Source organism: Dermochelys coriacea, chromosome 8, assembly GCF_009764565.3.
Source record: "Dermochelys coriacea isolate rDerCor1 chromosome 8, rDerCor1.pri.v4, whole genome shotgun sequence".
Classification (NCBI taxonomy): Eukaryota; Metazoa; Chordata; order Testudines; family Dermochelyidae; genus Dermochelys; species Dermochelys coriacea.
Window position 1 is genome coordinate 66236374 of NC_050075.1, and position 25592 is coordinate 66261965.

The window sequence follows — 25592 nt, forward strand, 5'->3', positions numbered from 1 at the left end:
TTGATTTCTGCAGTGGCTGGTGAGCTTTGCTCAGGGGCAGCTAAGGTAGCCCCTGGGGCAGTCTTGGGCCACCGCAGCAGACTTTGGGTGTGAAATGGGGCAGGGGTATGGGGTGGGTGAGGCAGGCTCTGAGCAGTGCTTATCTGTGGGGCTCCCTGGAAGCGGTGACATCCCCCTCTCTCAGGTCCTAGGCAGAGGCATGGCCTGGCACCTCTACGCAGTGCCTCCGCCTGCAGGCACTGCCCCTGCAGCTCCCATTAGCTGTGGTTCCTGGCCAATGGGAGCTGTGGAGGCAGCACACAGAGCCCAGCTTTCAACATCTGGAGTGAAATCCTAGGCCACTGAAGTCAATAAGAGTTTTGCCGTTGACTTCAGTGAGGTCAGAATTTCATCCTTAGTGTCCCTGTTCTCTCAGAGGAGCTCAATGCCCAGTATACCCATTGACTTCAACTGGCAGGGATTTTCTTCTCAAAATCAGATTGTAGTCGCTAAAGTTTCTTCCCTAAAATTAGACTACTTTGGAAATGTGGCGTGCATGCGCTCGCTCGCTCTCTCTCTCAATAAAATGGATACAATAGATAAATTTCATTGGTCTTGGGTATTTGTAAAACACTTCAAAATTTTCAGTATTACAAAAGTACAAAGGTTGGTATAGTAACATAATAATCTTCTGTATTCTGTATTTCAAGTTCTGTCATGGTTGCATATTCTGGCTTCTCCTGCTAGTTAATCTCCAGTAGTGACTCCAGACTGGTCCCTGGATAGAAGCATAAAACTTACGACAATCTTGTTCCTTTTGCCATGTGTAATATGGTCTCTTGCATGCACCAGTCTAGAGGATGTCTTGAATTATATTCGTGCTTATTACTGTTTTACTATTTTATTGCCTTATTTTTACAGTGCCCAAAATGTTAGATGTTCTGCTGGCACAGAATGGGACAAGTTTCTCTCTCAAAAGAGCTTAAAGTTTAAATGGGCTATATCCAGACATGGAAGGAAGGATTACAGCGAGAGAGCTGGAGGCAGGAGGCACGTGGAAGGAATAAATGGAACTGGTTATTCGGTTGCTCAGTTGTAGAGTAAATGCTTTTTTTAATAGCAAATTGGAAGGTCCTATGCAGGACTGTGAGGGAAACAAGTGTGTGTTTGATGTGTCTGTAGGTGGTGAGGGAGGCTTCATGGTGTATAGTAGTGGATCTCAACATGTTCCATACTGGGACTGTTTATCCAATTAGCAATACAAGAAGGGCATGGTATTCGTGACAACCACCTCTGCCTCCCTCACAAGTTATCTAAGCTGAGAACCCATGTGTAGAGGGTCCAAGGGAAGGATTTCCTGGTGTATGTGACAGTATAGGAGTAGAACACACGCTTGTGGAGGTAAGAGATAGGAAATGTTGTTGCAGTTATTTTACAAAATGGCTACTGAAGTGTTTGTCACATATCGAACATACATAGTTTATCAGTGTGTTGAACTATGAATATTCCTAAAATTTCAGATTGGTATCAGTAACTGTAAAAGTTGACAGTTCGTTTTGTATTTTATAAAGGTGATGATAAATATATTTAAGCTGTCAAGGAACTTAAGATTCATTTTAGGGCACGTGATCAGAGAATAATCAGTAGAAATGTATGACATAGCAAATAAACTTCCTTCATTTGATAAAGAGTAGCAAACCAGCTAGAAGTGCATATGGCATCCTCTCATTTTCATGTAGAGGGTTTTAGTTAAAGATGTGATGAACTTCAGTTTTGGTATTTGATTATCTTACAGTATTTGTTCACTAATACATCAAACTAATCACAGCACAATAGTAAGGACCCTTTTTATATTGTTCCATGTTTGAAACTTATGGTTCAAAATCCACTAAACTAATGTATACAGTTAAACTGAGGGTTCAGTCAAATAGGATTCATTGTGCTATGTATAAAATGTTCAGACATCAGTATTGTACAAAATCATTTCTATAAATGTAGGTCAGACTTATCTTTTAAGGCATAAAAAAACCCAGTAGTAGTTGGATTAAAATTGGGAAAGCCATCAGATAAATTGTTTAATTATGAAGAGGTAACTTTTGTTTGCCAGTGGATTTAAAATGTTTTTAAAGGGCATCGATTAGTTTTGCAGACAAAACATTATGATCTGCATTTTAAGCCTAAGATGTCAGACTCCTAGCCAAACTTAAGCTAATGGTAACTTTTTTCTGTTTATTAAATTAGAAAAGTCTCTCTTGCCTCTTGATATATTGAATCTGCAAATCAGAAGCAACATCGCATCCAACATTACCTTTATCATGGTGGGGGACAGAGGGAGGCATTTAAGTACACATTTTATTTAAAAACCTAGAAAACCCTTATCTCCTCCCACAACCAATTGATAAAAGAAAGGTAGTTCTTTAAGAGCTAATTAAGGAAGCACTTTGACTGTAATAAAATAAATTTGACTTGATATCAATGAAAAGATGATCCCATGATATTCTGTTTCCACCCACCTCCCATCCTCCGTGTGGATTAAGAATAGAAGTGTGGCCATAGTGCAATTGGCTGGAATTGGAGTGTCCCGGTAGAGGATCTGCTGGAGGGACATGAAGGGAAAGATGGGGTGGGGCTGAAAAAAGCACTCACTCCCCCCTTCCCTGGTGAATTGTGGGGGTTTTCACTTGTACTGTATATTTTATCCACCAGGTTAGTCCCAGACATCTAATAGTTAAGTTGTGGCCTGATTAAACCCGTATCTGATGTCTCGTGTCATTCTTTCAGCGTAGCCAGACAACCAGACCAGTATCCTGTCTTCCAACAGTGGACAATGCCAAGTGCTTCAGACTCCCAGTCAGGTCTTTCCTATCCTGTCACATAAGCTGGAAAGAGTCTGCAGTTTTCCTTGCTGTTTCTTCTTGGCCCTTGTTTCTCCCTTCCCCGTCACAAATGAATGGGCACTTAAACTCCAGCCCAAAGACTGGACATATGGTGTCTTGTCCCACAAATGATACCAGTCTAGCATGCTTTGGGGTGACTGAGATTGTACTTCTAAGAGTAGACGATCACCAAATGCCATTGTAATGCTTTTTTACATATGGGAGTGGAAATCCTGAGGCAAGATCTAAGTCCTATCTGACATTAGTGCCAATATTATTTTATTTGATGTGATGTCATTTTGAATTTTTATAGCTGTTCAGATATACTTGTAAATGGGATATTTTTTGATTCATACGTCTTACGTTTTTCATGAATGATGCATCTGTAATAACTGGTGTATGGTACTTGGGAAAGTTGTCATGGCTTTTCCTATAAAGCTTGTAATAGACAGCATTGTGCCAATTTTGTGTGAAAATCTCAGCATAATTTGACAAATTCTTGTGTAGCTTTTTGTTGGCTCTGCAGCCATTCATTTGAAAGAGAAATGCACTCTGTTAAAAGGAAGTCAGTTACACACTTCCTGAGACAGTGTTTACATATTTCAGCAAAAAGGTATGGCTTTTTTTTTTCTCCAGAAGTTTTATGTACACTAGAATGTATTATTCTATTTCCATAAAATTCTGGAATGAGACAGATTGTTGTGTTGAATCACAGCTGACTGACATTTTGACTTTGTGGCTTGAGCTATGAAATATGACACGAAAAGAAGGAAAGTTTGGCCATAAACTTGGAAAAGCCAAGACATTTTGAATTAAGGCTGCTTTAAAAAGCACATCTTGTGATGTGCTTTGCAATGTAAAACCACTGGGTTTTCTCCCCCTGCTAATACCTGGGGCCAAATTTTGTTTAACAATATTACATTTATAAGTAACTTTCACTTCACTGTATTGTTCAGTTCTTATTCTGTAATGGGGTTCCCCATAGATGTGTTAAAATGTAGAAATTATATAAAAAGCGATACTTCTTAGCTAACAACTTTTATGTAAAGTGTGTATAAATTCAGTACCTTTTCTAGTACTGTGAAGTGTTTTATCTGATTTATATCTTTTGGTTCTTGTAGAAAATGTTCCAGAGGAATTGCGAGAACCATTTTACACAGACCAGTATGACCAGGAACACATTAAACCACCTGTTGTTAACTTACTGCTATCTGCTGAACTCTACTGTCGTGCTGGAAGTCTTATTCTCAAGAGTGATGCTGCAAAACCACTTTTGGGTCATGATGCTGTTATTCAGGCCTTGGCACAGAAAGGTCTTTACGTCACTGATCAAGAGAAGTTGGTAACAGAAAGAGATCTGCACAAGAAACCCATTCAGATGGTGAGTGTGGCTTCTGTATTTATTTTCCCTTGGTGCTTCTAATAGCAGTATAATTATTTGTTTGACTTAAGTCTCATCATTACTTTTATCTCAAGGACTAGATTCAGGTAACTTGTGGGAGGGTTAAGGACTTCTTTCCCCCCCACCCCTTCCCTCTCCCTTTCAAAATGGGGAATAAGGGAGGATTCCAGTTTTTGAGATCTCATCTTTGAAATTCTTTCAGATACCAAAAACAACACACATTTTCTTCCTACAATTCAAGTGTCATTTCATCTGTTTCTGTTCTAATAGCACTTTTCTCTGTCTGTTCATTTCCTTTCTTCTTCACCAGTTCTTTCTACCTCTAAAGAATAGCTCATAACTTATTGACTGTGGGGAATACTTAATAGTTCTATAAATTTGTGGGTTTTATATAAATTAACTTTATTAATGTGGTTAGCTGTAACTTTTCACTTTGTAAAAATATATTGAAATACAGCTTGATATAGCTTAAAGTGGGAAGTTGACTTTAAAGGCAGAAGGTGAAGTCTTTCCTCTATTGAAGTCCAGGGCAGTTTTGCCATTGACTTCACTGGGTGAGAATTCCACCCAGAGTGGCTTATTCTATGAATACTACAAGAAGTTTGTCAAGAATAACTTCTGGTCTTGGGCTTTTATTTCTTAGTCGTTTCTGAAGTAGAGGAAATAAGATGAAAATGTAAATGTTACCATTAGTCTGTCAAACTCCTCTGAGTTGTGTGTACTCTCTGGACCTTCCTATTATAGGGGTGTTCCATAAAATACTGCAGTAGAAAGTATAAGCAATACTGGAAGTGCTTCAGCAGCTAGCATAAGGGATTTCTCAGGAACATCTGTGACTGGATCACTCTGGGAAAATATTCCTATAGACTAACTTGTAACATGAAGGTTATATTTTTTTAGGGATGCTGAGTGACAGCTAATCAGGTTAAAGAGCTACAATTTAAATAGTTAGCTTTGGAAGGGGAGAAGAAGCTGGTGTGCTTTATATCTTGTCACAGCTGCCTTTGTAGGTATGTTACTGTGATTGTGTATGAAAGGAAATACTGTCTTTTTCCAACTCTTCAACCTCTAGCGTCTTGAAGGGCAAAGACCAGAGTTTTGATTAAATCCAGTAGGTTCACCCTGATATCAATTTTACTAATCTGCCCTGAACAAGTGGAATTTTCCTCTTTTTTTTTCTTTAGTGGTTTTTAAAACAGTATTGAGATTCTTTTAAAAAACAAATTCTCAATGACATAACAGAATGTCATAGTCCAATACAACAATACATAGTATTCCTATCAGTTACTTAATCTGTATAAAACATTCCAGAGAACAAAACAAATGGTAAAACTGATAACAGATATTGTCAATATTCAGTTCTGTACCTAATACAAACTACAATACTAATTAAAGCCAGGCTCACCAAAGGCTTTTGGTTCCAACAGTTACTATATTCTGAAGACAGCCTTTTCTTACAAATCAAATTTTTTAAAACTCTCTGTGTGTGTGTGTGTGTGTGTGTGTGTGTGTGTGTGTGTGTGTGTGTGTGTGTGTGTAATTATATATATATACGCGCGCGCACACACACACACACACACACACTCACCTGTGGAGAATGGATACATTTTAGATAATTAAAATGTTGTTCTGTCACTGGATTTGTTTACATATGATTGAGAGAAAGGGGTGCTGTTGGTTGATTATGCAACATATTAAAAATACAGTAACGAGAGATGAAGCATGGCTGTCCACTAAAAAAGATAATTTAGAAGCAATTCTATTAAATCACAATGTGACTTCAATACATAAAATTGAGCTGCTGGAGACATTTTACTTTATTTGTATTCTACTAGTGACCATGCCCCAATCAGTGTGCTAGAAGCTATATAAATGAGTAAACTCAGCCCATGCCTGGTAGGATTTGTGGACTCCTTAAATGAAATCCTGGCCCCTGTGAAGTCTATTGCAAGACTCCCCTTAACTTCACTGGGACTAGTATTTTGCCTTTAGCCCATAGATCTAGTGAAGATAATCTACAGGTTGGTTCTGTTTCTCTCCCTCTACTTAGAGGGCAGATTTGCTACAAGGAACCTTCTTTTGTTTTTCATAATTCCTATTTCTAGATGCATAGTGAGAAAATGACTTAAGTCATCAACCCAATAGCTGAACCTACGGCTTCAAATTTTTCTGGATCTCTTTCACTTGGAATCTACTTTCTGAAAGGTGCTCAGCACTACATTTGGTAGTTTTTGTGGTCTGAGCACTTCTGCAGCACTGGTCTGGGAATAGAAATATCTACACAATAAATTGGTTAGAAACCCAGGTTGCTAAAAAAAAATTTTTTTTTTGTTCTAAAGTGTGAGATTATGAGCAAGCAGTTAACATGACTTAATCTGCATCATGTTTCTATTGCCAGGAAATATTTAGGCCTATTTTATTTTAAAAAATGCACAGAAGTAAATTCCTTAAAGCAGCTTCAGGGTTTTTTTTAAAAAATGGATAACTCATAACAAATAAACTCAACTGTCCTTTTTGCGAACATTGAATTAAAGGAATCCCCAACCTTTTAATACTATGGCAGAAAATAGTTCTGACATTCTCTTCCTGCTCAGGGTAACTTCCTCTGAAGTGAGGAGTGAGTTATGTGGTGCAAGACAACAGGCTGTTTTGAACAGTGCACTGATAGTAGCAAGGGAAGATCATTTCATAGAATTCTGGAACTCCCACAAAGTCCAGAGATGGTTATTTCAGACACCTCCAGTATTCTGGACAAAAGGAATGAACACCACCTCCATATAGTAAACTAACTAATAAAGAATGAATCCTGCCATGCAACTGACATGGTTCAAGACATTTGTAATATCCACAGCTTGATAGAGCCTCTGAGAGCCACTCTAGTAGCCAAAGATGGTGGTTTTAACCATCTTGAGGGAGCTTACATACATACATACATACATACATATTTAGTGTTTAAACTAATTGTCAGTAGCCTTTGTTCATTCTACATGAATGGTGCTTCCTATCTTCTCCCTCCCATTCAATGTAATCTCAGCACCATAAATTTTCAGTTTACAGACATAGTGACTGGAGCCTGGAGGACAGAAAAAAAAAAAAAATATCTGGTCACCTATCTAGATTCTTCAGATCTTAGAAGAAGAAAAAAAAAATCTTGTTAGTACTTAAAGGTTTTAATGGTTTTGTTTTGAAGTCCCAAATAGGTACAAGGCCTTCATGTTAATGAGAAGCAGGGAAGGGCTTGTGTCTAGGAAATGTATAAAGTGGTAGATGTTCAGCTGTGTGTGCTTAGAGCAGTAGACTAATTCAACTGTGGGAGGCTTGAGAGCATGGAAACCTTTTTTTCCTTGTTACAACACCCTTTGTGTCACCTCTCACCATAAACATGAACTTTAATTCTGAACACCTCTCAACAGTTTTCTGTGATGCAACTCCACCAGGATAGAGGGGCTCTAGTGCAAAAAGTGTTTGAAATAGTCATGTGGTGGTTGCTCTTCTGTATTTGAGTCAGAAGATGTTAGAATAGGCTAGATCTGGTTCAGTTTTCAACTGTAGAAAGAATTAATTGGGGAACAGCTGCAGAAAGGGAAGAAGTTAAAACACAACTGAGCCTTCTGTTGTATGTAGTGGAGTTTGGTTGTTTAATTTATGACAGTCTTCCACCAGTTGAACTAAAAAGCAGAGCCACTGGTTGAACCAAATCACAGGAAAATTGACATTGTTTTTAATGCCTTCTGCAAAAAAGTCTTAAACATGACTTTTCTCTAGTTTTGATCCCTTTTAATGGTTGGCTTATTTACATGTATAGTATTTGCCTTTATTTTTTCCCCCCTAGGAAAAACATAGTATTCTTCAGGTCTATATTAATACAGTACTTGTAAGGGGATTTTTTTTTATTCCACAGAGAGATCATGTCAGGTGTATATTGTTTTGTTTGAGGACATGTGTAATATTAAACTTCAATGAATTTTTTCCTTTCTTCTGGTTTCAGAAAGCATGCCACATTTCATAATTGTAGACTATGGGAACTTTGTAATACTTTTTTTCCTAGATGTTTTTGCTTTACAATAGCTACATATTTTCTTGTACTGTAGTAGGCTACAACTTCATTGAGCTGCATTTTTGCTTCATCATTGCTGCCATTTGTTTTAAAAAAGGGCTCTCAGTTGTTTCCCTTTAATCTGATATAAAGCCCAGGACAAGCACTATGTCCTGACCTATTATAAAAGCAAACAGGTTGATGATCTTAAGTATTTGTATGAGCCCCAATGGAATGGACTCTGAGAGCAGGAAAAATAATTCCAACCCTAATTCACATGTAGAGGTAGAATTTTAACAAGGGCTTCCAGGGGCACCAACAGTAATTCTTTCATATTACCGTGCCTCTCCACAGCACATCTTAAAAGTTTTTCCTGATATAAAAAGGTTGTTTACACTTAAATTATTCTAACTCTCTGGTCTCTCCAAACAAAGGAGAAAATGTGGACTCCAGAATTAGGGAAGAGAATCAACTAATATTTTTTCTCATAATAGAAACTTTATACTCTTCAGTAATATAATTTTAAGACTTTCAAGTTCTCAGTTAAAATGCAGAATCACCTGTCTTAAATGGGCAAATTCCATTTGTAATAAACTATCCTGGCACTGGCAGGCTTAAAGATGGAAAACAGTGCATTTTTTTTCCTGCATAATACAGTTGTTACAACAGGACAAATTTTTTAAATAAATCTTTCACTATTTTACCTTGTAAACCTGAACTCTTAAATAACCAAATATAAAAATAATTTCAGACAATGTACGTCGATCAGTATGTGAACTGATTTTAACTTTCATATTCCCCTTTCAATTGTGCTTTTTAAAAAAAAAAATTTTAAACTTTCACCTGCAAAATAGTCATCTAAAATGTTTTAGGTTTTGGCCTTTTAAAAGTCAAATGATAGAATACTGAAATTGGCAGGATATGTGAACTGTTCTTGTTTACTCCCACTATTTTGAGTCATTTTATGTGAGGATATATCCACTCTAACAGTGGGGCAGAGCCAAATTTGGAGGAATAGAGAATTTCATGTTTTATGTAGATAATTCAGTACAAATATAGATTTTTTTTTTTTATTGCAAGCCCAATCTTACTAGTATTTTTTAACAAAGTGCTCCATTATGCATGTAGGTCAGTTTTCTTTGGCCTGTGACTGGGAGGGATACTCTTTTGTTGTAGAGTTGGTAAAAAATCTACATAAACAAACATTTTCTTCATTGGGTCCCTTGGTGTGGTGTATAATCCTCAGACTGATGAGGAAGGTGTCTCTGGCCATGTCAATCATGGATGATAGGTAAGGCTAAGTTTTTATCAAATATTTTTAGTAAAAGTCAGACAGGTAACTGGCAATAATGAAAAATTCACAGAAGCCCATGACCTGTCCTTCAATTTTACTAAAATACCCATGACAAAATGGGTAGCCTGGGGGGGAGGGGCTGGGAGCTCCAGGGTACCCTCCGCTGGCGGCTCCAAGCTGCTGGGGTCCCCCCTGCCACCCACCACAGCTGGGAGCTGCTGGGGTCTCCCCACTGACCACAGTGGCCTGGGAGCACAGGGGGTCCCTCTTGCCACCTGCAGTGGCCCGGGAGCAGATTATTTGGATTTAGGAATAGAGAGCATGCTGATGAAATCTACTTTGGAGGATAAAGGTAAAATTCAGAGGGTTTTTGATAAATTGGAAAATTGGGCTAAAGGCAACAAAATGAAATTCAACAAAGATAAATATAAGGTGCTACACTTTGGGAAGAAAAACCAAATGCATAAATACAGAATGGGGGAATAACTGGCTTGGCGGCAGCAGCACAGCTGAGAAGTATCTGGGAGTAAGTGGTGTATCACAGGAGTCAGCAATGCAAGTCTGTTGCAAAAAAACCAAAGGCAATTTTAGGTTGCATTTACTTAGGCATAGCATGCAGGTCACAGGAGGTGATAGTACTGCTCTGCTTGCCCCTGGTTAGGCCTCAGCTGGGCTATAGTGTCACCAATGTATGGAAAGGATGTAGAGAAACTGGAAAGAATCCAGAGGTGAGCAACAAAGAGGGATGGAATGCAAGTCATAGGAGCAAAGGCTGAAGGAACTGGGTATATTTAGTTTGGAAAAGAGGAGATTGAGGGACAGGATAGTGGTCTTCAAATACTTGAAAGGCTTCCATAAAAAACAAATAAAAATGGAAAAGTTGTCATCTCTTGCCACAGAGGGCAGGACAAAGGGCAATGGGTTCAAACTGAATTATAGCAGATGTAGATTAAATCTCAGGAAAAACTTCCTAACTTTAAGAGCAATAGGACAATGGAACAGACTGCCTAGGGAGGTTATGGAAGCTCCTTCACTAGAGGCTCTCAAAAAGAGGTTGGGTAGCAATCTGTCTTGGCTTGCTTAGGCACAACAAGTTCTGCATTTTGGCAGGGGATTGGACTCGATGACCCCTGCAGTCGTTTCTAACAGTATGATTCTAAGTAGTAAGGAACCAGGTGGAGCCGCCCACTGCAAGTAACTGGGTTGTGTTCAGGTTCTCCCATCATCTGGGAGAAAAAACCTCAGGGCAGTCCTTTACAGATTCACATATTTGACTGGTCCTCCGCTTGCTGTGTCTGATCCTAGACATGAACGATCTCTAAATTATCTAATTTACATGTTTGGAGCAAAATAAGCCATGTGAGAGAGCAGAATTGTAGCATGGGAACCATTTGGATTCATTTGACTAACCTCTTTCCTTTAGGTGAGAAGGGATTGAACACTATTGGGTAGGACTATAGTAATTATCCCTTCCTTTGCTTTCTGCATCCAGGAAGGAGTTCTAGGGATGTGAAAAGGATATTATAGCATGATGTGGCATCATTATATGATGCCATTTTTGTGACAACGTAATTATGTGATGATGCAATATTACAGTACAACAAATCATCTCAATGTGACTTAGTAACTTTCTACAATTCTGTCAAATAACAGGTTTCAGAGTAGCAGCTGTGTTAGTCTGTATTCGCAAAAAGAAAAGGAGTACTTGTGGCACCTTAGAGACTAACAAATTTATTTGAGCATAAGCTTTCGTGAGCTACGTTCCGATGAAGTGAGCTGTAGCTCACGAAAGCTTATGCTCAAATAAATTTGTTAGTCTCTAAGGTGCCACAAGTACTCCTTTTCTTTTTTGTCAAATGATAGTGTATCTCCTCAGGTAAAGAGAGAGTTTTCAAATACTTTTAAATTGCAAAATTTTCATATGAATCTGCCCATGTATCTGATTTAGAGAAATTCTTAAACTGTAGTCCATCCAGGTGCAGGGGAGATGCATTGGAGAGAGGGGAGACAAGACTGCATGTGTTTTGTTGAAGGTTAAAGAGCCCAAAGTGTTACTACTGCAGGCCTGGCATTTTGAGGGGGAGGGAGTAAAGGATCAACACAGAGTGGATCATCTTGAAATACCTCCCACTTGTCTTCCTCCTGCATAGGGAAATGTAGACAATTTAGCTTCAGAATAAGTTCTGGAGTCTAGAAAATTGTGACCAGAGAATACTCTGCATCTAACTTCACCTATCTTCAGAAAAAATGAGCCATGTCTCCAAATGTTTCCATGTATAGTCATTCAAATACAGGAAGATGGGAGTGAAGGATGTGAAGAACATACTAAGTATCATCTAATAAATGTATTTACAAGGTCGCTAAATTTTGACCTTATCTGGGAAGATACTGTTCAATTAGTCAACCCTTTATTTACTGCAACAATCTCAAATTTTCACACATGCACAGTGATTTATAAAATATTTTAACTTAACCTTTTTGTAAAGGGCAGTGTGTCAGGCTGCTCCCTTAGCCTGCTTTCACTTTGATCCCGTGGTTCCCTGTTCCTGGCCAATGGGAGCTGCAAGGGGTGGTGCCCTCTGCCCCCCCCCCCGGGTGTTTTACCATGTGACATTGCTGCATGGTTCTGAATGTGTCTGTGTCTTGTATAGAAAATGTGTTGCAGTTTTCTGTCGTGTAAATGTGAGTAGTTGATTTAGGATGATTGTTGCAGTAATATCTAATTAGAATTAAACATCTGTAATATATTCAAACGAACAGTCAAACAGATCAGTTTGGATATTGAAGTCTCTGTATTATGCCGAGGAAGGACTTGAAGAGCAGAATATTCTTGTTTTTTTTTTCTGAAGTTATGCATTGTATACTTAGTGAATAAAAAGATTAAATATTATTTTCTGCACTGTAAATACTGCAATGTACAAGTTCAATAAAGAAGCGCTTTTGTGTTTGACAGCCTACTTTGAAAGGAAAAACTCAAATGAAATTATAGCATTACAATGGAACCGTTCCAAAATAATTTCTTTTATATTAAATACATTGCATCTCCAGAAAGTCTGAATTTGAAGTTTATATAAATTGTGAATGAGCCTTGCTTGGAGAAATTGGCTTAGAAATACAGTTGTGCAGACACTTTGCAGTACTGTAATACTTTCCTATTTACTTGGATGCTGCTGAACAGATTGAGCCATGTGTCTAAATTGATTTGTCTTAAGATTTTATAAAAAATAGTTATTTTTCTAACCTTCTTGTAAATGGGCAAGCAAAGTAGTATTGAACCAGAAAGTGAAAACTCACTCATGACAGGCATAACTCAACCAGGTCGGCATATATTAGTCTACCCTGCCTTGTCTTTAAACTAGGATATTAGTAAATACATTCCAACATCTAAACACACCCTAAGGCTTTGTCTAGAGGACACAAAGTGAGTTGTGCTGGAGGGATTTTAATTTGTTGGATACAAGTTTAATGAATACATTTTAAAAACCCTAATGTCGCATGGGCAAGTTTTATTGCTACTTGATTTAGCTGGTAGAGGTGAATCCTAGGCTCCTGTTAAGGTTCCTTCCCCACTCTGAATTTTAGGGTACGGATGTTGGGACCTGCGTGAAAGACCCCCTAAGCTTATTCTTGCAAGTTTAGGTTAAAAGCTTCCCCAAGGTACAAACTTTGCCTTGTTCTTGAACAGTATGCTGCCACCCCCAAGTGATTTAAACAAAGAACAGGGAAAGAGACCACTTGGAGATGTCTTCCCCCAAAATATCCCCCCCCAAAGCCCTACACCCCCTTTCTTGGGGAAGGCTTGATAATATCCTTACCAATTGGTACAGGTGAACACAGACCCAAACCCTTGGATCTTAACAATGAAAAAAATCAATCAGGTTCTTAAAAGAATTTTATTTAAAGAAAAGGGTAAAAGAATCACCCTCTGTAAAATCAGGATGGTAAATACTTTACAGGGTAGTTAGATTTAAAAGAAACAGAGAATCCCTCTAGACAAAACCTTAAGTTACAAAAAGACACAAAAACAGGAATACATATTCCCTCCAGCACAGCTAATTTTACAAGCCAAAAAACAAAAGAAAATGTATCACATTTTTAGCTAGATTACGTACTAACTTTACAGGAGTTGGAAGGCTTGCAGCATTGGATTTGTTTCCAGCAAAGGTATCACACAGACAGACAAACTTTTTCCCCCGTCCAGATTTGAAAGTATTTTGTCCCTTCATTTGTCATTTTGGGTCAGGTGCCAGCAAGGTTACCTTAGCTTCTTAACCCTTTACAGGTGAAAGGATTTTGTCTCGGGCCAGGAGGGATTTTATAGCACTGTAGAAAGAAAAGTGGTTACCCTTCCCTTTATTTTTATGACATCTCCCACCTAGTAGTTGATGTTCCTGCAGTAGTAAAGTGCCATATTTGTTTTTCATGGTACAAACCTATTTAAATCCTCCATTTAGATTGCCTTTATGATGGGAGTGGGAACAGTTTCCTGTATTTAAATTCTTTTCAAAGAATATGCAACATGACTATTGCAAAGCCACTGTAAAGTGGTTTATTATGCAAACGTTTTAAAGCAATGAACGCATTGTCCACATTAATCAAATCCGAGGTATGTCTAGGACTTTTGTTGGAGAAGCAGAGAAATGAGTACTAGTACCTTGTATATCAATATGATTTAAATCTTGACTATTTTAACATTGAAGTGTATCCCTTTGTTCACTTCAGTTAAATGACTGACCCAGATCTATCCTGAAATAAGTTGCTAGTCCAATTTACTAAAACACTTGCCAAGTACAAGAAAAGTTATTAGACTAAGGCAGTGGTTCCCAAACTTGTTCCGCTTGTGCATGGAAAGCCCCTGGTGGGCCGGGCTGTTTACCTGCTGCGTCCAGAGGTTCAGCTGATTGTGGCTCCCAGTGGCCAGGGTTCACTGCTCCTGGCCAATGGGAGCTGCTGGGAGCGGCACGGGCCGAGGGATGTACTGGCCACCGCTTCCAGCCGCTCCCATTGGCCTGGAGCAGCAAACCGCAGTCACTGCGAGCTGCGATCAGCCAAACTTGTGGACACAGCAGGTAAACAAACCGGTGCAGCCCCCCAGGGGTTTCCCTGCACAAGCAGCAGAACAAGTTTGGGAACCACTGGACGAAGGTATTGAAGGTTTTAAAGTGACAGATTACATTTAGGACTCTTAATAGGAACATAGGAAATCATTTTAGAAAAATCCTACTGAAGAGTGTTAGTATGTGTTGTAAAATACTGTATCTTGGAAAGAAATACTGAGGTCCTCTCCATACAATACAAGATGAGACAACTGTTCCAATCCCCTATTCCACTTGAAGTATTGTATAAATTATTTGGGCTATATTGGCTGACAGTTTAGTAATTAGCATCAATGTTTAGCAAAAGTAAAAAACTTGGAAACTTTAAAACATCCAAACAAGGTTAACTGAGTAAGGTACAATATAAGTAACAGATAGTAGGTTGAGTACTTTAAGACTAAAATGAGCAGAAGATGGTAGAATTGAAAGTGAATGAAGACTAAGAAACGTCATACAAATTAAAAAAAAAAGTTTAAGAACTGCCTTAGCAGTATATAGAGAATTTTCCATATTGTCTTCAAACTTGTTACCCTTACAGTAGCGTTTTGAGGATTACTAGGGCTGGTTGGCTGGTGTAAAAGGAAATGAAGGCTAAACAAAATTCACAACTTGAAGTGCGCAACATATGCAGCTGTACATCACCAGTCTGTATGAGCTAAAGTGTTACCAACTGTAGCAAGACAATGACTCACCAGTGCAGTGCTTCCTGCTGGTCGTCTGGGAATTAGCTCTTTCCAGCTTATAGAGCACCCTTTGCAGGCCAATGTCTCGCCTACCGCTGGCCCCATGTCCCTTCCAATGCCCTTTACCCTGGGGTTCTGCCCCAGCAGTACCCCCATGCTCTGGGTCTCCCCTCCCAGGGGATCCCCCATCCCTCTAAACCCACCTTGCCTCAGTGGCTACTGCCAGTCATCAGCTAGCCCCTGCTCACTGGGGCAGACTGCAGTGAAATGGCCACTCATCATTGACAAGGGGTTAGGACCTGCTGCCTTTTCCTATTCCCAGGCTGCTCCTCTGCAGCCCCAGTACCTTTTTGGGCCTTTACCAAGGCCTGCAGCCTGGGAGTTTACATTGCATGTTACCATGCTTCTGTATATGGCCTCCATCACTGTAGCATCTGATCAGTTGTCTAGTCTTCACCCAAACACACCCTGGGCAACATCTGCAGCAGTGTTCCAGCACAGAATTTCTTTACACTGTAAGCCAGTGGAAAAAGGACAAGAAATAAGATCTTGCATTCCTTATCAGAGCCCCTCTGCAGCTGTGTATGTGATGCAGGAGTAACCAGACTAGTCTAGCCAGGGAAAGCGAGTTTACCTCTGCATCAAACATAGCAGTGTTTTGCATATGGAAGAGTTGCAGATGAATCCTAATCTAGTCACTTTCTCTTTGCATGCTTCCACATGCTCCATGCTGCAAAATTTTGCAAAGACCCAAAAATAAGATGGAGAACAAGAGCATAAATGACAGAGGGGATGAGGGAGGAGACAAAATTGACTGTCAAAATGGTGGAATAAAAGAAGAAAGACTGGGTAGAGCAGAGAGACAAATGGTGGGGGGAAAAAAGAATAAGTAGTAAGGCCGTACTTGAATCGTGGGATGATTGTCAAATAATTGTGACTGAGTTGCGGACAAGACATGGAAAATCATGGAAATGTAATAATGGATCTTAATTATTTGTGGCAATTTTGGAGGGGCTGACAGCAGGAGCCCCTGCCTTGACCACTCAGGGCTCCAGTTGTCTGCTACCCATTGCAGTGGAAGCCTAATACTGCAGGATCTGCAATGTCGTGAATTAAGTAGGGCCTTAATAAGTAACGTAGTGTCCTGGAGATTGTGTCAAGAAGCTCATATATGGAGAGCTGTGTCCCTGGGTTTACCAGCAAGGCCCTTCAGTGTGGTAAATCTTCCAGTGTCAGTTGGCTATTACAAATCTCCTTTCAGTAATGCAGCCAAGAAAGCCACTACATTCTAACCTAGCCTGCCACCACAGGTCTTCTCTAATGTCCTTTCTTCCCCAGGAGAATATAGGAGCAGCCAATAGGGAGACTGATCCACTGAAATGGGTTAAGGTACAAGAGTCCTCAGAGCTGCAGCAAAGGAGCTGTTAAAACTAATCTGTTGGGAAGGCTTACAAAAGGATATGCTTGCCTGCTGAGCACCTAGGCTTGCCCTGTAGAAATCCTTTGCTGCTTATCTTCAGCATGGAGTGATGAAGATGTGCAGAAGAGAGACCTGATAGCCCATTTTGCCTTTTCTCTGGTAGAGTTCTTATGGTTCATGGAATAGAGCACCTTCCCAGGAGAGCAGGGGGTTCTCAACCTTTTTCTTTCTGAGGCACCCGCAACATAAAAAATCTAAAAACCTCCTTGGCCCACTTGTGCCACAGTAACTGGTGTTTCTGCATATAAAAGCCAGGTCTGCCATTAAGGGGCAGCAAGCAGGACAATTGCTTGGGGCCCCGTGCCACAGGGGGCCCTTTGAAGCTAAGTTGCTCAGGCTTTGGCTTCAGCCCCAGGTGGTGGGGACCCAGGCTTCAGCCCTGCCTGGCGGAGCTTCCGCTTTCTGCCCTGGGCCCCAGCAAGTCTAATACTGGCCTTGCTTGGCAGCCGTCCAGGGGGCCCTAGGCCCCTAGTTGAGAGCCACTGTTGTATCGCATAGGAGCTCCACAAGTAGAGAAATCTATTTGTCCTGTCAGGTTCCTAAACCCTGCTGCAGCAAGGGCTGTACTTCAGTAGAGCTCTTGAGGGTAAGAGCATTCTCCAAAAACCTCCCCCAGATTGCTTATTTACTTCTGCCTCCTCGGATGCTGCCTAACTTCCTCTTCTCTCAAACCTTGTGAATACTCATTTAAAAAGCAAACACAGGGAAGCTGCAGCATTGGAAAATATACCCAGTAATGTATCTAAGTCTTTTACTTCCCTCATCTTTGGCTGCATAGTATGTGCAACCTTGATAATACTTATTACTGACAGTATATTCAGCTTTATATTTTCAAAATGGTATACAAATATCAATCCTCTCAATACCTCGTGAAATCTAAAATATTTTTCGATATAGGGATGCTGAGACTCATCAAGCCCTCGGATCGCTACCCCTTCCTCTTCTCCACATGGGCACCAGTGATACTGCCAAGAACGACCTTGAGTGGATCACTGCAGACTACGTGGCTTTGGGAAGAAGGATAAAGGAGTTTGAGGGGCAAGTGGTCTTCTCGTCCATCCTTCCCGTGGACGGAAAAGGCCTGGGTAGAGACCATCAAATCATGCAAGTCAATGAATGGCTACGTAGGAAGTGTCGAAGAGAAGGCTTTGGATTTTTTGACCATGGGATGGTGTTCCAAGAAGGAAGAGTGCTAGGCAGAGATGGGCTCCACCTAACGAAGAGAGGGAAGAGCATCTTCACAAGGAGGCTGGCTAACCTAATGAGGAGGGCTTTAAACTAGGGGAGGGCTCCTGCCTCATACAGAGAGAGAGGGACAATCAGCGAGTTATCTCAAGTGCCTATACACAAATGCTAGAAGTCCTGGCACAGTCAAGGAATTATGATGTGATTGGAATAACAGAGACTTGGTGGGATAACTCGCATGACTTGAGTACTGTCATGAATGGATATAAACTGTTCAGAAAGGACAGGCAGGGCAGAAAAGGTGGGGGAGTTGCATTGTATGTAAGGGAGCAGTATGACTGCTCAGAGCTCAAGTATGAAACTGCAGAAAAACCTGAGGGTCTCTGGATTAAGTTTAGAAGTGTGAGCAACAAGGGTGATGTCGTGGTGGGAGTCTGCTATAGACCATCGGACCAGGGGGATGAGGTGGACGAGACTTTCTTCCAGCAACTCACGAAAGTTATTAGATCACAGGCCCTGGTTCTCATGGGAGACTTCAATCACCCTGATATCTGCTGGGAGAGCAATACAGCGGTGCACGGACAATCCAGGCAGTTTTTGGAAAGTGCAGGGGACAATTTTCTGGTGCAAGTGCTGGAGGAACCAACTAGGGGCAGAGCTCTTCTTGACTCGCTGCTCACAAACCAAGAAGAATTAGTAGGGGAAGCAAAAGTGGATGGGAACCTGGGAGGCAGTGACCATGAGATGGTTGAGATCAGGATCCTGACACAAGGAAGAAAGGAGAGCATCAGAATACAGACCCTGGACTTCAGAAAAGCAGACTTTGACTCCCTCAGGGAACTGATGGGCAGGATTCCCTGGGAGAATAACATGAGGGGGAAAGGAGTCCAGGAGAGCTGGCTGTATTTTAAAGAATCCTTATTGAGGTTACAGGAACAAACCATCCCGATGTGTAAAAAGAATAGTAAATATGGCAGGCAACCAGCTTTGCTTAACAGTGAAATCCTTGCTGATCTTAAACACAAAAAAGAAGCTTACAAGAAGTGGAAGATTGGACAAATGACCAGGGAAGAGTATAAAAATATTGCTCGGGCATCCAGGAGTGAAATCAGGAAGGCCAAATCACACCTGGAGTTGCAGCTAGCAAGAGATGTTAAGAGTAACAAAGTGTGCATGTTAGCAAGAAGAAGAAAGTCAAGGAAAGTGTGGGCCCCTTACTGAATGAGGGAGGCAACCTAGTGACAGAGGATGTGGAAAAAGCTAATGTACTCAATGCTTTTTTTTTGGCCTCTTCTTCATCAACAAGGTCAGCTCCCAGACTACTGCACTGGGCAGCACAGCATGGGGAGGTGGTGACCAGCCCTCTGTGAGGAAAGAAGTGGTTCGGGACTATGTAGAAAAGCTGGACGAGCACAAGTCCATGGGGCTGGATGCACTGCATCCGAGAGTGCTAAAGGAGTTGGTGGATGTGATTGCAGAGCCATTGGCCATTATCTTGGAAAACTCATGGCGAAAGGGGGAAGTCCCGGACGACTGGAAAAAGGCTAATGTAATGCCTATCTTTAAAAAAGGGAAGCAGGAGGATCCTGAGAACTACAGGCCAGTCAGCCTCACCTCAGTCCCTGGAAAAATGATTGATGGATCAGGTCCTCAAGGAATCAATTTTGAAGCACTTAGAGGAGAGGAAAGTGATCAGGAACAATCGGCATGGATTCACCAAGGGCAAGTCATGCCTGACTAATCTAATTGCCTTCTATGACGAGATAACTGTCTCTGTGCATGAGGGGAAAGCAGTGGACGTGTTGTTCCTTGACTTGAGCAAAGCTTTTGACACGGTCTCCCACAGTATTCTTGCCATCAAGTTAAAGAAGTATGGGCTGGATGAATGGACTATAAAGTGGATAGAAAGCTGGCTAGATTGTCGGGCTCAGCGGGTAGTGATCAATGGCTCCATGTCTAGTTGGCAGCCGGTATCAAATGGAGTGCCCCAAGGGCCGATCCTCGGGCTGGTTTTGTTCAATATCTTCATAAATGATCTGGAGAATGGTGTGGATTGCACCCTCAGCAAGTTTGCAGATGACACTAAGCTGGGAGGAGTGGTAGATACTATGGAGGGTAGGGATAGGATACAGAGGGCCCTAGACAAATTAGAGGATTGGGCCAAAAGAAATCTGATGAGGTTCAACAAGGACAAGTGCAGAGTCCTGCACTTAGGACGGAAGAATTCCATGTACCGTTACAGACTAGGGACCGAATGGCTAGACAGCAGTTCTGCAGAAAAGGACATAGGGGCTACAGTGGACAAGAGGCTGGATACGAGTCAACAGTGTGCCGTTGTTCCAAGAAGGCCAATGGCATTATGGGATGTATAAGTAGGGGCATTGCTAGCAGATCGAGAGACGTGATCATTTCCCCTCTATTTGACATTGGTGAGGCCTCATCTGGAGTCCTGTGTCCAGTTTTGGGCCCCACGCTACAAGAAGGATGTGGAAAAATTGGAAAACGTCCAGCAGAGGGCAACCAAAATGATTAGGGGACTGGAACACATGACTTATGAGGAGAGGCTGAGGGAACTGGGATTGTTTAGTCTGCGGAAGAGAAGAATGATGGGGGATTTGATAGCTGCTTTCAACTACCTGAAAGGGGGTTCCAAAGAGGATGGATCTAGACTGTTCTCAGTGGTAGCAGATGATAGAACAAGGAGTAATGGTCTCAAGTTGCAGTGGGGGAGGTTTAGGTTGGATATTAGGAAAAACTTTTTCACTAGGAGGGTGGTGAAACACTGGAATGCGTTACCTAGGGAGGTGGTGGAATCTCCTTCCTTAGAAGTTTTTAAGGTCAGGCTTGACAAAGCCCTGGCTAGGATGATTTAGTTGGGGATTTGAGCAGGGGGTTGGACTAATGTCCTCCTGAGGTCCCTTCCAACCCTGATATTCTATGATAGCTGTTCTAAAAGAAAAATTCCTGGGTTGTCCTTTACCATATCTAAAAAGACCTTTTCAGTGTTACTTTGTGCCTTCAGTATTCATGCTGGCATGCTACTCTTTACTAAAATTCTGGTGGAAACCCTGCTTTAGGCAATTTTGATGAATGTCAATAAGCTAAAAATTTTGGATGTTTGTAGCTGGCAGTGACTTTGTTAAAAGAGCAGTGGTTTCTTCCTATTACGGGAAATCATGAACTGTATTTAGTAAGAGATATGAAACTATAACATAAACGTTTAGAGCTTCACTTCCAGCTTTGTGTAATGTGTACACATAGCAGTAAAGGGTCAAAACCATATTGAATGCTTAAGGAATACAATACATACCATCTAGGCTGGAGCAGCTGCTTTATTAGTTGCACAATGGAATACTGCTAATCTGTATTTTGCTAATCTGGGAATACAAACCTGGCAGTTTGTCCTCAACTGTCAGCAAAGGTTTACTGTGGTAGCCCAGAGCGTTCTAATGAGATCTCATAGAATTAACTCATTTTTTACAAACTCTGTTGCAGATAGTTCAATAAGTAATTAAAACAGCTTTTTTTTTAGAGTAAATTTTGTGAGATGTGTTTTGTTTGCTCCATTGTTTGGTAATTAACAAAAAGCAGTAAATTGTAATGGGCTTCCAAGTCATTGATGTGAGCTCGTGAAGTTTTAAATGGTATTTTATTTGAATTTTTACTACTGTTCAATAAAAGGGCATACTTCCAACTCATCCGTGACAATCTTTTAAAAAATATAGTAGTAAACAGATTTGTAAATTACTCCAAAATCAAACACAGTAGTAGCATGTTTGTCTTTTCTACACATAAAATGATACATTGATGACTTTTGTATTTCCCACGGTTGTTAAATGATTCTTTTAAATCATTTAAGTCATGATTTGAGTGTAGCAATCTTTCCTCTGACAGAGAAGGATTGTCTTCTGAACAGATCATTTATGAACATGTGCATAAGTTTTATATTAGAAGACTTTTTAAAATAGTTGTTTTCTCATATATCTGATTCCTCCATTTTGACCATATTGCTTTCTCTCTCCCTCTGTTTGTATTAACTTAATGGTTATAGACCTAAAGAGATGTACTTTAATGTCTCTTGCAATGCTTGATGGTCAGTTGGTGTTTACATTTGTATTAATTCCAAATGAACATTAGTTAGGAAGTTGGAAGTTTTGAAAGGTGTATAAAACTGAGATAAGGTACTCTGTCACCATTTGTTTGATGCTTGTCAGCATCATTTTGGAACCTTATAGCACTGAAAGTAAGCATACAGTCTAAATAGAGCTGCTATACAAATAAGTGATAGCAGGTAGAGTACTGGTCTCTTGAAAATTGTTTCCTGAAAATTATTAGCAACTTTTTCTGTCACTGTTTTGTGAAAACTATTGGCTTTGTTCTCCAAATATAAAAATACCGTAGTTTGTTTTTGATGGAGGGACAGCTCTCTTTGCATTCAAACAGTAAAACAACTATCTTAAGTTTCTTGCGTGAATAAACTAAATCTTAAATAATCAACTTGTCTTAGTTTAAAAAACCCATATAATTCATAAAAAAACAGTGTGTGTGTGTTTGTTTCATTTGGATAGGTGGAAAAAGCTAGGGCTCTCTGCACCTTTGCTGTGTATTAACAGTGCACTTGTATTTGTACAAAAATAATTAAGACCACCAGCCTTCCCAAAATCAAGATGAGAATCACTCCAGCTGCAATTCCCAGCCCTGGTACACACATTTCAGTCCTCAGTACACTCCTGTTTTCCTTAAAAGCCTAACAAAGATATGGTAGTAAGGTCTATAGCTGAAAGAAATGATTGCAACCTACTGGACTGATGAAGACAGAAAAAAACCTTCCTGGTCACTTAGCATATCTGAGTACTGTTGGACCACACAGTGCAGCACGTTCCGGAGTCAAATTCCTCTTGTGGAAAATATTCTGCCAGTAACTCCATCTCTTTTAAAACAAGTGTGCTGAATCTTGAACCCTCCATCAAGCAATATGGCATGGGGAGAGATTCAGTCCATTGGATGAGCAGGCTCCAAACCATTTAGAACCTTAAAGGTTAAAAGGAGCTTCTTCAATACCACCTATAAACTTACAAGGAGGCAGTATGTTGAATACATTCATATTGTGTCACTTAGACTGACGTCACTAACAACCGATGTGCAGTAGAAGTATTTGCATGCATACATGCAACAGCTTTCATTTGTTTTGTATATCAAAAAACTTGAGTTCTGTCGTCTTTTTAGATACTTTGATTTATTCCTTTCTGAAAGAATTAAAACTTCAGTTTACAGTATTTTAATTAGTTTGTGCTTTTCCATTCTTGTTTTATCTAGTGACTTGCTTTTCTCTCGGACCTCTAAAGACAATTTACCTCAAAATTACCTTAATCTGGTAGTTTTAGATCTCAAAATGCAGTACTTAGACATAATTATATACATGTTAGAAAAATCTTAGATTGGGCATATTTTATGGGTCCTAAAATATAATTAATACTTTTAGAGTTCACCTACTCTGTCACAGAGAAATTATATTTCTGTAAACAATAGCAATTCTTATAGCACACTTCTTTAGTGTTGTAACTGTTCGAGAAAGTAACCTGCTTACAGAAGCAGTTCAGTTTAATTAACCAACACAATTTTCTAGGACTGTGACATATTGGATGGTTTGGGCAAACAGAGATTAACAAATGGAGTGCAGGACCATATAGGGTTTTATTCTAATAGACACAGAAAGAAAAATATCCAATTCCTGCTTATAAAGGACAAAACTGTTTGGGAAAGAAATGCTATTTTACAATTTCTAGCAGATTTTGTAACAAAACGTAACTTAAATCCTTTTTTTTTCCAAAGGTGGGGCCAGTGTCCCTTTACATATGTATGTGTGTGATAAAGAAGTGGAAAGGAGAGCCTGTGTAAACAGAGTGGAAAAAACTAGAGGTTGAAGTGAGTCCCCCATAATTAAGTTGAGATTAATAAAATCTGCTCAGCTTGTGCGTGAGTTTAAATGGAAGGGCTATGGGCAAAACATGTGCAAGAGGTGGCTGAGTTTGAGATGCTGCTGATGTGATTAATTTAACAAAATTAGTCCTCTGCCATTTACTTCATGTGTAAAGAAACATGATGAGATTCCAGACCCAACAAGTTTTATGATTAGTCTATAAGTACCTACACTGAGAACAAATCATAGAATCATAGAATCATAGAATATCAGGGTTGGAAGGGACCCCAGAAGGTCATCTAGTCCAACCCCCTGCTCAAAGCAGGACCAAGTCCCAGTTAAATCATCCAATATTGGATAAGGGGCTCTTCAGTCTAGCCGAGGAAGGTATAACAGAGTCCAATGGCTGGAAGCTGATGCTAGACAAATTCAGACTGAAGATAAGGCATATATTTTTAACAGTGAAAGTAATTAACCATTGGAACAATTTACCAAGGGTCAGGGAGGAATTTCGCTCACAGGTAATTTTTAAATCAAGATTAGATGTTTTTCTAAATGATATGCTCCAGTAAGTATTGTGGGGAAGTTTTGTGGCCTGTGTTTATACAGGAGGTCAGACTATAAGATCACAATGGTCCCTTCTGGCCTTGGAATTGATGACTTTATAAGCTAAAAGTAGGCTAATGGAGAGGAAACAAATTAAAAAGTATGGAAAAGGACATAATAATGAAAGGAAAAGAAAAATTGAGGGAAAAGGGGGGAAAAAAGGAGAGAGATGGGGAGAAACCAACCAAAAAATATTAGAGAGAAATTCCAGTTGTTCACATGACACACTTGGCCTGCTAAATCCAGTTACTGAAAACTATATTAAAACTAGCAAGTATTGCTTAAGCAGTCTCTAGTTAGTAACTGCATCAGTCAGTGGAAGGCCTCAGACTAAATGAGCATTCCCAGTAGCTGTCAAACCGTTCAGCTTGTCTCGGGTTGTCCCCAGTGTTTCCTTATTGTTGATCAAAGCTGTGAAGCCTGAATCCTCTAAGCCAGGAAATTTATACATTTGGCAAATGTTCACTATGGGGTGGAGAGTGGAAAGAGGAGCCATTGTTGCTGGTGGTACTCTGTGCATATCCTCTAGTCACTCTGTACCTGCTGAGGCACTATGGGATAGCTGCCCAGATTTTCCCAGAATTTACTGATAGGTGGTATGGGAGGTATGGCTATACATAATTGACTCATGTCTGTTGTATGGGGAAAAAATCTTGTGTGGACACAACTCAACCAAGTTGGTTGTAACTGCTTCAGATGACTTAAATAAACTCAATTATGCTTGTATTGTACACAAGGTCTTAGTGTGGAAAATAAAATATATTTTAGATAATTTCCTTCAGACAACTCTTAACCTTTCCCAAAACATCAACTGAATCCATAAAAATAATGAATTATAGAGGATTAGTTAGTAGTCCCAATATTTAAAAAAGAAAAGATAAATGAAAATCTCACACTTCTTTTAAGACTTTCTGTTTTCCAGTATACAGTACTTGCTGTAATTGTTTTGTATTAATTTTTTCTGTTTTTTAAGTTGTTTCATAGCTAAGACCTATTTTGAAAAAGGATGAAATCTTTAAAATAAGTGTCATCAAA

General features: G+C 39.9%; 1 protein-coding gene across 9 annotated transcripts in view; it reads left to right on the forward strand.

The window, feature by feature from the left end:
• Nucleotides 1-25592, forward strand: part of CAMSAP2 (calmodulin regulated spectrin associated protein family member 2) — a 162665-nt gene that overhangs the window by 12657 nt on the left and 124416 nt on the right. For 8 of the 9 annotated variants that reach the window (XR_006273763.1, XM_038412793.2, XM_038412792.2 and 5 more), the window contains exon 2: nt 3977-4236. Coding sequence is in view for 7 of the 9 variants with exons in the window: in XM_038412793.2 (XP_038268721.1) it covers nt 3977-4236 (260 nt within the window). In the remaining 2 variants the exon portion in view is untranslated. Of the gene's footprint in view, nt 1-3976; nt 4237-25592 lie in introns of those variants that run through there. The other variant, XM_043490889.1, reaches the window with a different exon arrangement.